The 13,416-nt window shown below is 34.8% G+C and overlaps 2 protein-coding genes across 2 annotated transcripts in view; both read left to right on the top strand.

Moving 5' to 3' along the window:
• Positions 558 to 6,856, top strand: LOC109231770 (O-acyltransferase WSD1-like). The gene is made up of 5 exons (XM_019397401.1): positions 558 to 735; positions 1,985 to 2,563; positions 4,854 to 5,207; positions 5,964 to 6,101; positions 6,484 to 6,856. Exons 1-5 carry the CDS (start codon positions 733 to 735, stop codon positions 6,643 to 6,645), a joined length of 1,236 nt encoding a protein of 411 aa, XP_019252946.1. The 5' UTR covers positions 558 to 732; the 3' UTR covers positions 6,646 to 6,856.
• The window catches only part of LOC109231477, a 25,514-nt gene continuing 20,458 nt past the window's right edge, over positions 8,361 to 13,416 (top strand). The window contains exons 1-3 of the mRNA XM_019397136.1: positions 8,361 to 8,478; positions 8,573 to 8,805; positions 8,925 to 9,141. Of these exons, the coding sequence (XP_019252681.1) occupies positions 8,361 to 8,478; positions 8,573 to 8,805; positions 8,925 to 9,141 (568 nt within the window). The remainder of the gene's footprint in view (positions 8,479 to 8,572; positions 8,806 to 8,924; positions 9,142 to 13,416) is intronic.

Raw genomic sequence — 13,416 nt, 5'->3', positions numbered from 1 at the left:
CTTGGACTATGATATCATTTGTTGGGCTGAAATAGCCCGCGGATACTCTTAATATGGTGTGGTATTGTTTACTTTGGACCAAGCTTGCACGGTTTTTCTAAAAAAGGCTCACCATTAAGAGATTCACACACCTTATATATAAGCTCGCAATCTTTTCAGCTACTAATATAAAATTTTGTTCGCGCACCCAATAGAAGAAAGAAATAAAGAATTTTTAGCCCACTCAATGAACTATTTTAATCCCAACTGTAACATATCAAAATTCTATTTTTTTTCCGTTGTTAATTATCACATAGAGACACGTGTAACATGTATGTCATTTAATTTTTTAAAAAAATAAAAGCACTTCATTATTGAGTAGACAATTTTATGTTCAGCCCATCAAAGTAATAAATATCATGCATCACAATTAAGAAATGTAAGTATCATTCATTTCGACCACACAAGTATATAATAATTCCTTTTCTGTCTCTCTCATCTATTTATAGTAACTTACATTCCAAATATTCATTATATATACCATTGAGTGAGAAAATTATGGACATAAAAATGGAAGAAACATATTGGGAAAGGCCAGCAAGTCCAAGCTCACAATATTTGAACAGTTCGAATTTGTCTCTATCTGTTATTGTTGTTTTGGAATCAAAAATTCCAATTGAAATTGAAGATTCTAAGGTCTTTTCTTTACTTAAGGATGTCTTCTTGCCTATAAATCCACGTTTTTCCTCAATCATGGTATGATTCACTCTTTCTCTTAATATGACTTATGCTTTCATATATTATTCTTTAAATATTTAAATTACTAGCCATATTTTTTACCATGACATCTTGATTTATGGAGCTTTATTTGCTTGTTGAACTTGTTTTAGAAAGTTACTAGGTCCTTCAATTCCCTTTCATTTATATAATAATACTGTCAACACAAGTATAGGCGGCTTGATTTGCCATCTCTACTTACTATTGGCCAATTTAATCTTGTATTATTTAGCCTGTAAATATTAGATTAGGAGATTTACGGGTTTCTCCTTAGCAGAAATAGATCTGCAGCAACCACGACTTATGTCACCGGTCGACAGAAATCCTCCCGAAGTGGATGAACTTCCTTTATCTACAGCTTACTAATCCTTCTAAGATGCAGAGAAGATTTTCTCATAGAAACCCTAGCCGTTATATATTGATAGAAAAAACATATCTTTTCCAACCCACTTAATTGGAGGGGTGTATATATATATATATATATATAGACAGAGAGTAGGGTTTATGAGGAGAACAAGCTAATTGGCTAATTAGTACCCTTTATGGGTGAATCCGATCAAATAGCAATATTACAACAAATCTACTATAAAAATCTGGAAAAATACATGAGATATCAAAGATATACACTCTATTTACTATTTGTAGCTATACTTTTAGAAAATTACTATTCGTAGCTATATTTAATTTTTATAATAAATCCAATTATTGTGTTAAAACAAAATATCAATTATTTTGAACTAAAACAAGAGAGCCACAAGCTCTCGGTGTTCAATTGGTTAGAGTGTCTGCTTAGTAAGCGGAGGTCTTGAGTCGACTCTCTGTGAGAGCATGCTATTTTTTCTTGAATTTCTTTATTTCGCCTTGGTTGTATTAATTAGTTGCGCGAACGAATATAGTTGATATAGGTTGTATTAATTGCGCGTCTGAATACAAGTGGTACAAGCTGGTAACAATTGAACAGTAGTTGCAAATGGTAATTAGGCAAACTATAGTTACGTATGGTAATTAGGCTCTAAACTGTACTACTGCTTTATGAAAATTTCTCTAAAAATTTACTTGTTTTATTTTTCAAGTTACTAATTCGACTTATTATACCTTTTAATAGCGTGATAATTTACTTCTTATACCTCTTATATATATATATATATATATATATATATATATATATATATATATATATATATATATATATATATTAGCTTTTACTAATTACTATCTTCTCTAATAGGTCACAGAAAAGAAAGGTGCGAGGAAATGGAAGCAAGTTGAAGTAAACATTGAAGACCATGTAAAAAACCCAATATTTCCAGCTGAACAATCACTTATTTTCTACGACGAATATTTTTCCAATTACCTATCAAAATTATCAATGGATCCATTCCAACAAAATAAACCATTATGGGAAATTCACTTATTAAAATACCCAACAAGTAACGCAGCTGGAAATTTAATTTTCAGGTTACATCATTCACTTGGAGATGGATATTCATTAATGGGTGCACTTCTTTCTTGTTTACAAAGAGTTGACAATCCATCACTTCCTTTAACATTTCCTTCACGTCAAAGGACAATTTTGAGTACAAAAAATAAAGCTATTAATATTGTGAAATGTGTACCTAATGTTATTATGAAGCTGGTTAATACTGTTCAAGATTTTGGGTTGAGTGTTCTGAAAAGTACGTTGATCGAAGACGATCGGACGCCGATAAGATCAGGTGATGACGGAGTTGAATTCCGGCCGATTGAGATTGCTACTACAACGTTTTCTTTAGAGAGCATCAAGCAGATCAAGGCCAATCTCAAAGTGGTAAGTTTCTGAATATATTCTTGATTTATATTTGGTATTTCTAATAGTTTCCTGAAATGAAATGAAAAAAAAAAAAAACCACAAAATTTGCAACAAATTAAGGGGTATTATCACTTTTAGCTCGCGCCAGAAAATTTTGAATGACGATTTAGCTTATATACACAGATGACGCACAATTTTTTTTATTTTTTATTTTGCAATCGTTGTAGTTTAATCTATTGTAGCAGATTGCTTATTATTTTTATCGGATTACTTATTAATGTCTTTTCTAAAGATTTATCTGCAATTATATTATAAGTAACCTCAACAAATACTTTTTATACTATCAATACATAAAAATTAAAGTCTTTGAAAATTGAAGTTGGACCGCATATTATGGCAAAATCTTACTCGCATGGGGTGACACCAACCCAATAAATACATGATACATGTCTTCGCAAACATGCATGGTTATGTCTTCATCAACATGGTTATTACTAAGTCATATTTAATTGATTAATACATATTTTATCTTAATTCATCACTTAACCATGGTAATTTAGTATAATTTGATAGAAACATCAGATGCAAATAAGTTTTTACGACAAATTAGTTAGTACATTAACAGAATTAAGATGTACCCACAAAAAAAAAACAGAATTAAGTGGTATGATCTATGATTGTCACTTGCTAGTAACTGCCACATTAATGACGAACCTACTATTATGCCACATCGAAAACCGGAAAATTTTATTTTGTATCTCATACAACTGACACTAGTTGTATGAGGCAATCTTTTTGTCTCATAAATTTGTGGACCCAGAAGTGTAAGATTGGGGTCCACAAATTTGTGAGACAAAAAGGAGCCTCATACAACTAGTGTCAGTTGTATGAGACACAAAATAAAACTTCTCTCGAAAACCCATTTAATAAAAATTATGTTAAATTTCGGCGTCAAATTAAAAGAAAATCTTCGGTGAAATTCAACTCTAAGAATTTGTCGGCCGTCCTTGCAGGCCTAATTGTATCATAGACATTAATTTGAGGAATTTTACTTATACTATCTAGTATCTACTGATGACTCAATGAATGTTTACTTTTCCTTTTTTTTTTAAAAAAAAAATTTGGGGTCAGAAAATGAATGCTTTCAAAAGTTGAGAAATATTTACATACTATAAGAAATTACCTGCCTTATAATTCAAATTATCAATTTTAGTGACGCTTTCTTTTAAATGACGTAATAATTTTAAAATGTATATATAGATGCCCGTATATAGAAGCTAAACCCTAATTTGGGAACCAAAACGAAGCCCAATTAGGTGAAAAAGAAGCTCCGCCCCGTGAAAATAGAACATAAAAATCGTCTGATATAGTTTGTTTTTTCTTGCTTCAATATATGTGACGGAAATTGATTGAGCACAGAATTTAAGAAAAAAAAAACGATTTTCTAAATTTATAGTACTCCCTCCGTTCCAGTTTATGTGAACCTATTTTCTTTTTTGTCCGGTCCAAAAAGAATGATCCCTTTCTAAATTTGGTAACAATTTAGCTTAAACTTACGATTTTACTCTTAATGAGAAACTTTTATAACCACACAAATAATCTGGGCCCCTTTTTAACTTGTTTAGGACCACAAATTCCAAAAGTTTTTATTTTTTCTTAAACTCAGTGCCCAGTCAAACAGGTTCACATAAATTGGAACGGAGGGAGTATTAGTTAAGTAAGGCGGCATACCATTAAGGATAAAGGAAGAAGTATAAATTAGACTAACAGCCCGTTTGGCCAAGCTGCAAAAATCAGCTTATTTTGAGAAGTATTTTTTTTCAAAAGTGTTTTTCTCAAAAGTACTTTTGGTGAGAAGCAGTTTGTGTTTGGCTAATTAGTTTGAAAAGCACTTCTGAGCAGCAATTAGTGTTTGGCCAAGCTTTAAAAAACTGCTTCTAAGTGTATTTTTCTCAAAAGTGCTTCTCAAAAAAGTGTTTTTGGAGAGAAACTACTTTTTTCTGCTTCTCCAAAACTGCTTCTGCTTCTGCTCAAAAGCACTTTTTTTCCTTCCAAAAGCTTGGCCAAACACCTCAATTTTTGGCTAAAAGTGCTTTTGGCAAAAAAAAAAGCACTTTTGACCAAAAAGAAGCTTGGCCAAACAGGCTATAACAAGGGTACGGTAGCATGTACTCCTTCATCCTTAATTAGAGGTATCGGGTTCGAGCCCTAGGTATGAAGTCGCCTTTGTTCGGCGTAAAATGGAAGATTGACGGTTATTTTAATTACTAGTACTCCTAGTATAATATTTTTTCCTGAATGTTTGCAGACAATAAATGACGTGATTACTGGAGTAGTATTATACGGCACAAGACTTTACATGCAAGGAATAAACAAAGAAACTAGCAATGGAAAATGTACTGCACTGGTTTTATTCAACACTAGAGCTGTTGGAGGTTACAAATCAGTAAGTGAAATGATTAAACCTAATTCAGAAATGCCATGGGGAAATCATTTCACTTTCTTGCCTGTTTCACTGCCCAAATTAACTTCCACTGATTCACTTAATCCTCTTGGATTTGTTCAAAATGCCCGTCGTATTATTAAGAGGCAAAGGAATTCTGCATCTGTTTTTCTCACTGGTAGGCTGCTTGAAATCTTGAGAAAAGTTGAAGGTCCTGAGGTATGTCTAGTTACTACTAAAAAAGCTAGAATTACCTTCGTCGCTAATTTATCGCTAAATTGTTCGTACCCAAAAAAATATTTTGATAATTTGTCGCTGATCCATCGCTAAGTAGAATTAGCGACGAATTTTGCTGTTTAGCTACAGAATTTATCCGTGTCTAGTTCCTGTTTTTTAGTGGTTATTACATATACTTAGAAGCAGAGGCGAACTCATGATTTGAAGGTCGCGGGTACACTTTATGATTCAACCAAAATCTGTTTTTTATATAGAATTCCCACTATTAATATATTACTATTTTCTAAAGACATATACATGTTTACATTAAATTTTTGCCAAACTTTAGGGGTGCCGGTGACCTCGGTACTTATTGCATAGGTCCGCTTCTGCTTAGAAGGGGAGCCTTGGTGTAACTGGTAAAGTTGTTGCCATGTGACCATGAGGTCACAGGGTCGAGCCGTGGAAACAACCTCTTGCAGAAATGCAGGATAAAACTGCGTACAATAGATCTTTATGGTCCGGCCTTTCCCCGAACCCCGCGCATAGCGAGAGCTTAGTACACCAGGCTGCCTTTTCTTTACCTATATTATATACTGAGAAGAAACAATTTTTGACATGTCACTCGCCACGTTAATGCTTCGAAAATCTAACAATTTATATGCTAGTACAATCGTTCCATCTCTTTTTTTGTTTTATTTAAATGAAATTTTTTCTAATTGTTTAGTCTAAAGCTCACATTAAATGGGATAACTACAGACAACAGCTAAATATATTCATGCAACGTTGAAGCACACGAGCATGGGAATTACAAATCTGATTGGACCATTGGAAGATATGGCTTTGGCAAACCACCCTATAAAAGGACTTTACTTTGCTGTTGCTGGTGCTCCTCAGGTACCCTTTTGTGTAAAGACTTTGTGATTAATATTATACAGAGCCAGGATTTAAAGTTTATACATTTTATATTTGTCAACAAAATTATAGCTCGTCTTAATTATATTGAGTTTGCAATTAAATATTTATATATACGTATTTAATAAATTTTCTAATACAAATATATGGTCTAACCAAAAGTTACTGGGTTCGTCCGAACCTGTTCGTCATACTCTAGCTCCACTTAAGTATTACTTGTGAATACAAAATCTAGAGTAAATGAATTCAGAAGGATATGAATGCATTTTAAATTTGCTTAGCATGTATATATATACGTAGTTTGAGCCGAAACAATGAATTCAGTTGAACTCACTGAACCCGCCTTTGATAATGTGTTTTGCAGAGTCTATCAGTGACAATGGTGAGTTATGTGGACAAGCTTAGAGTTGCAATTGTAGTGGAGAAAGGCTTTATAGATCCAAACAAGTTAAAGTCTTGTATTGAGTATTCCTTTGGTACCATCTTCAATGCAGCAGTACTGAAGCCATCAACTGTGGAGATATAGGAGCAAGTATACAAGCTCGTACAAGTGTTTTTTTGTTTTTTGTTTTTTCAATTCAATTTTCGTATTTTAAGTATTTCGCTTTTTTTTTTTTTTTTCCGTGTGTTTTAAGTATTTCTCTTTTTTTTCCCGTGTTTTAAGTATTCTGGGTTTTTTAAATCATACCAAATAAATTTAAATCAAATTCATATTAATTTATCTCTTATTCAATGTAGTGCCTTAACGGCTTGTTTGGATCGTTATTACATGTCGTTTTATATGTATCGTATTGTATTATACGCATTGTACTGCTTTATTTGATAGATACAACGTTTGGACAGATGGTATCATTATTGTCATTTCATGGTGTCACGCACTAACAATATAAAAAGGTTTGCAATATTACTAGGATAAAATTGGATATACAGTAGAATTATTAGATAAAAAAGTAGAGCAAATAATAAAATATGATTATTTAATAATAAGGAAGGGCAAGATGAGAGAAAAAAGCAAGGAAACGACGTCACCCCACCAAATCCGTCGTTCCATAAAGTGATATTTTTTGTCATTATGTGACGATGAATTTAACGATACAATACAATAAAATTTAATTAATAATCAAAATAAATATTGTATTTAAAGTAACAATACGATATAATATCATTGGTAACAACCATCCAAACAAGCTGTAAAGTTTCTTGACGATGCTTTCGCCCTTTGATAATCCGTAACAATAATTAATGTCACTCTTCATTTGTCAAATTTTAGAGTACTATTTTTGGAGTTAAAAAATATTATTTCATTGATTACGAGTTTTTAAATACATTTTTATTATAAAGGATTTGGATTTATAGTTCATAGTTCTTTATGTAAACTTCCCTTTCATTGTTTTAATTGACGTTGAAAATTTACATAAAATAATTTTAGAAAAAAGAGATAAATAAGAAAAAAGAGGTATTTTAGAATACCTCGCTCTTATTATTATTGTTCGTTGCAACTTACCAGCCTTAAACTCTTGATCTAATGGTGTGGAGGAAACTTCCTCGACAACTATGGCAAAGAGTGACCACTGTCCTTCTATCAACATAAATTGTTTTTATTCGGCCTATTGGAATAAAATAGGCCATGCTAACAAAGTTAAGAATATCCATGTTCATTAAATTGGAATTTGGAGGCTTAATGGCCCGACAGAATATGCCATCAATTTTGAGAACACATTCCTATTGATGAAGAGAAACCATCTTCACAGCCATTTTCACACAGAACTTCATACAAAAAAAGAAGAAAGAAGAAATATTTCAGACACACACTTAGTTTTTTGGACTTCTGTATGTTGTGTTGAAGTGCCTAAGTGTTTTATCAATTGTAGCCCAGCCCTACACGTGGAAGAATCATGGAGGGTCATGATCTTTTATTCTCAACCATCTGATCAATATTTAAACACTTATACATAAGGAAGCTTCCAAGAAGCCTAACTCACGTGCTTCTCACATGAGCACATGGGAAAGGATATTTTATAGTTTTTCTGTTACACAGTAGACAAATAGGAGTAGTACAAGTGTATAGAAATATTCTTTTATTTGTTATTTACAGTAGGATAAATCTGTATATATAGGGATTTACATTATCAATAAAAGGTAGAGAAAATTTTCCACAATTCTTTCCTATTTTCTTTCGTGGTATCAGAGCAGCAGTAGCTCGATCCAAATCTCTTTTCTCTCAAAATATAGTATTCGACTATGGCAGGAGAAAAAGTTCCTCCGACTCCTTCTACTCCCATTGCCTCTGGTTCAACCAGTCAAATAATTTCACAGGATGTGACTCGTCCTTATTTCCTTCACTCGTCTGATGCTCCTGGTTTGAGTCTTGTTACCACACCTTTTGATGGTAGAGGCTTTGCAGGATGGAGGGAGATCAATTCTCATATCACTTTCAACCAAAAACAAGATAGGCTTCATAAATGGTGTCTGTGAGGAGCCAAAACCTGATGCACAAGATCACCCTCAGTGGAGCAGATGCAATTTCATGGTGACTTCTTGGCTTCTGAACACTTTATCCAAAGAGATAGGTGACAATGTCATCTATTCAAAATCTGCAAAAGATTTGTGGAATAGCCTTGAACACATATTTGGGCAAACTAATGGAGCCAAGCTGTACCAACTGCAAAAGGAAATATCAATGTTAGTTCATGGTAACAACAATATTGCTGGATACTTTACCATACTTAAGAAATTATGGGATGAACTTGACTCCCTCAACTCTCATCTAGTCTACTCTTATGACTGTGTTTGTGATGGAAAAAGGAAAGTCACAAAGTTCTTAGAAGACCAAAAGATCATTCAGTTTCTAATGGACTAAATGATGTCTATTCTCATGCAAGAGGAAACATCCTTATGATGAATCCATTGCCTGGAATAGATTTTGCTTATTCACTCCTTCTACAAGATGAAAATCAAATAGAGAGATATGCAAGACCACAGTTCAATGCTGATGTTTCCTCATTCATGGTAGGGTTTCAAGGTAAGGCTCCACAGAGAAACAACAATCAGTCACAACAAAAGTCATAGACTAACTCACAAAAGGTTAATAACACACAGCAGAAACCTAAGGGAAGGAAAGCAAAATTTAATCCTAATGTAAACTGTACACATTGCATGAGAATTGGGCATGTCATGGCAGATTGTTACAGGATAAATGGGTTTCCAGATGATTTCCAGTTCACCAGATCAACATAGGTCAAGGCTAATGTAGTAGTTGTGTCACAACCCAAACCGATGGGCCGCGATGGGCACCCAGTATCTTACTCAACCGAGTACCAACATAATGTATCTTTCATATCATTTTATCATAGGTAAATGAACCAGAGTAAATCATGAGGGAATACAAACTTATACATATGAAGTACGGGCATATAAGGCCGGCATGATTCTTTATATACTCGAAACATAGGCCGACAAGGCCATACAAGTATCCGTATACATGACATCTGTCTACAAGCCTCTAAGAATACATAATATCATAAAGGTCGGGACAGGGTCCCGCCATACCAATCAATACATGTACTAATCAAACTGACCAAAGAAGCAACTCCGGAGCAAATAGAGCGCACCAACACCTTTCGCTGAGCTGATAGCCTACTTGGAGGACTCTCGACCCGTCTATCAGGACATGCGGGCATGAAACGTAGTGTCCCCGGGCAAAGGGGACGTCAGTATAAATAATGTACCGAGTATGTAAGGAATGAAAATCAGTAACTAGTAGACATAAGAGAAACATGGAGTAAAAGACTCAACATGTATATCTGAATAATTCTATGAATCATTTAATATTATAATATCGTGCATATGCATATAAATGTCATACCATGCATGGGTATATGCGTTCATAACATCATCAAGCCTCTGAGGGCATCTCATCATATCATCTCGGCCACTGTGGGTAAATCATCAACGTATACCAGCTGATCAGGTGGTGGTGCGTATATAACACCATAACCTTTTCCCATATATATATATATATATATATATATATGCGCCTATATAACTCCATCTGGTCATGGGTAAATGTACATGAATGCAATGCATGAGAAGTACGTCAATAAATCTCTTGGAATGTCATAAGACCAATATACCTTCGAGTAATATCATGAAGTAAACTTTTTTTTCAACTTACGTATTTTTCTGAGACCCATGAACAGATGATAGAATAATATGACACATGGAAATTCAAGAACATGGGCACCTCTAATACTTCTATGAATAGAGTTATTTATGAAGTTGTGCATTTTCTCGTTTCGTTTGTGTCGTATAGATCATACCAAAGAAAGAAGGGATAGCCTTAACATACCTGGAGTAGGGAAAAATCCGTATGATGTTCTTGGAAAAGGTTGCACCGTACTCCATTAGAATCGCAAAATTTTACATTGCAATAATTCTCTTTGGATTCCTTTTTAGTTGCAAGAACTCACGTTTTTTGTGGAAAATTGGTAAGGAATTACATTGAAACCTCACATCTGATTGTAAAGTTTGAGAATGAATTTGTAGAAAGGTTAGGAGAATGAATTAACGTCTTTCCCCACCTTGATTATAATATTGTATGGAATTTCTTAAAGTTGACAAGTCTTGTTGTTAGCATATTAAGTTGCCACTTAAAAAGAATGGCTAAGAGTCATTTCTTTAGAATGTGGCTTGTTGCCACGTGGAGATGGGGGTGGGAAATTTAATCTTTATCCACTTATTAGTTAATTAGGTAATGTCCCGTTATCCGATAATTAACCAATTATTCGCATAATTAAAAATTATCTCAAATTACTTAAATTCTACTTATTTTTAATATACTTTATACATCATACTACCGTGGTCATATGGTATCTTGTATGGTACTAGTCCATAAATATCGGGTGTTATCGCTCGGCCTGTATTTTATCCCAACATGCCAAACTTGGATGAAAATTCATTTTCTTTGACTTGCTTCCCTCTCACCTTCACGAATTTACTCATTACTTGTTTGAAATAACATAATGCCTATAATTTCAAAATAATCCCATTCCCGAACTTACGTCGATTAACTTTCGACGAAACTTTAACATATGAAAATGCGGGATGTAACATCGTTCCCCCCTTTGGAACATTCGTCCTCGAATGTTGACTGATGCACTTATCATTCTCATAACCCATAGCTCTTACCAATACTTTAGTGCTCCTCCTGCCATCTAGGCAACTTGTCACGACCCGGATTTCCACCCTGGGGAGTCGTGATAGCGCCTACTAATGGGAGCTAGGCAAGCCAAATTTAATTACTTTTCATTAATAACATAATCCTTTTTTAACAATTATCGGCAATAATACAAAAGCAACGAAATTAAATAATAAGCGGAAGTCTTAATATTATAGAAAACTGAATAGAAATGCGGAAGATTCAACAAAAGCCTCTACTCAAGACTGGTGTCACAATAATCACGAACTACTAAGAATACTAAATACAATCGTCTGAAAGAGAACATAAACTGTTTGTCTCGAATACAATGAGATAACAGACTAAAATAAAGGATAGAGGAGACGTCGGGCCTGCGGACGCCTGCAGGGCTACCCGGATGTCTCGCTGGACTGAAGTCCTGCTCCCACGCTACTGCTGCTACTGTCCAAAACCTGGATCTGTGCAAAATAGCACAGAGTGTAGTATCAGCACAACCGACCCCATGTGCTAGTAAGTGCCTAGCCTAACCCGGCGAAGTAGTGACGAGGCTAGGACCGGACTACCGATTAAACCTGTGCAGTTATATAATATACAGCGGAAAGTAAAACAGGAATAAACAAGTAAAGATGGGAGGGGGAAATATGCTGCGGGGGGGAGGGGGGTATACCAGTATTAACAGTAAATCCAGAGTAACAGTCTAAGGGCAGCTTAGAATTTACAGCGAACAAAGAAACTAATATCCAAAATAAACACACTTGTATCAATAATTGTTGCGGCGCGCAACCTGATCCCAATATATAACAACATTGTTGCGGCGTGCAATCCGATCCATATCATTTAGCATTGTTGCGGCGTGCAACCCGATCCACAAATATCATTGTTGCGGCGTGCAACCCGATCCATATCATTTAGTGTTGTTGCGGCACGCAACCCGATCCACAAATATCATACAATGCACGGCATCACCCTTCGTGCTTTATCACTCTTCCTCACCCAAACAACAATCACAAATAAGGGGAAAGAAAGTAAATAAATAATGATAAAAATCCCGGCAAGGGAATGCAATTAAACAATTAAATCCCGGCAAGGGAACAGTATCAATAAATTTCCATGTCCCGGTAAGGGAGAAAATCAACAAAACACAAAACGTCCCGGCAAGGGAATAAACCAATAACTCTTTCTCTTTCTTTCACTTCCATCTCATAGTCCACATTATCACTTGAGCCAACGCTCCAAGGATTTAAATATCTCATATACCTCCTTAATTTGTATTTCAACTCGAGCCAACGCTCCACGAAGTTCAAAGATCACAATTTCCTTTCACATACTCTTTACAACATATAGAAATCATCAATTAAGTATGGGAGCTATAACAAAAACCAGGATATTCGCAATATAAGGACTCACGGTCATGCTAGACACCAATGTATAGATACTCGTCACCATGCCTATACATCGTACTCGACAATTAGCAAGTAGCAAATAAGACTCTACTCCTATTCGCTCAAGCTAAGGTTAGACCAAACACTTACCTCAACTTCCACGGCCAAATCAATCCACAACAACCGGTTTCCCTCTTGAATTCGGCTCCAACTCAATCAAATCTATACGATAATGACTTCATAGTATCAATATGTGCTAAACAAATCAAACCCAATGTCTAATTATAGATTTCCAAGCTTTCTTTCCAAAATTCCAAAATCGCCCCCGGGCCTGCTTGGTCAAAACACGAGGTTCGGACCAAAATCAAATCCCCCATTCACCCACGAGCCCGAATATATAATTTGTTCTCAAATTCGACCCTAAAACGAGGTCTAAGTCAAGAAAAAGTAAAAAGCCCTAACTCTACCCATTTCCCCCAATTTCTACCCTAAATTACATGTTTTAGGTTTAGGAATTCAACAAATATTTATGGAAAATGAAGAAAACGAGTTAAGATTTACTAACCCAAGAAGCTTTGATGAAGAAATGCTCTAAAAGTCGCCCTAGAACCTTAGAGAAGAAGGAGTTCGTGTGTTTGATGAAAAATTCCCGTCACTGTTCTGTTTTGGACATTTTAAATAACTGGGCAAAATTGCCCTTCGCGTTCGCGTGAAGAAG

This window comes from Nicotiana attenuata, chromosome 8 (genome assembly GCF_001879085.1).
Source record: "Nicotiana attenuata strain UT chromosome 8, NIATTr2, whole genome shotgun sequence".
NCBI classification, from domain to species: Eukaryota; Viridiplantae; Streptophyta; class Magnoliopsida; order Solanales; family Solanaceae; genus Nicotiana; species Nicotiana attenuata.
This window is presented reverse-complemented; position numbering and strand designations above follow the sequence as displayed.

What these genes read in the sequence shown, in the direction of transcription:
- LOC109231770 (XM_019397401.1), top strand. An exon ending in TCAAGGCCAATCTCAAAGTG is followed by an intron (nt 2,564 to 4,853) that starts GTAAGTTTCTGA and finishes GAATGTTTGCAG; the next exon opens with ACAATAAATGACGTGATTAC. An exon ending in CTGTTGCTGGTGCTCCTCAG is followed by an intron (nt 6,102 to 6,483) that starts GTACCCTTTTGT and finishes TGTGTTTTGCAG; the next exon opens with AGTCTATCAGTGACAATGGT.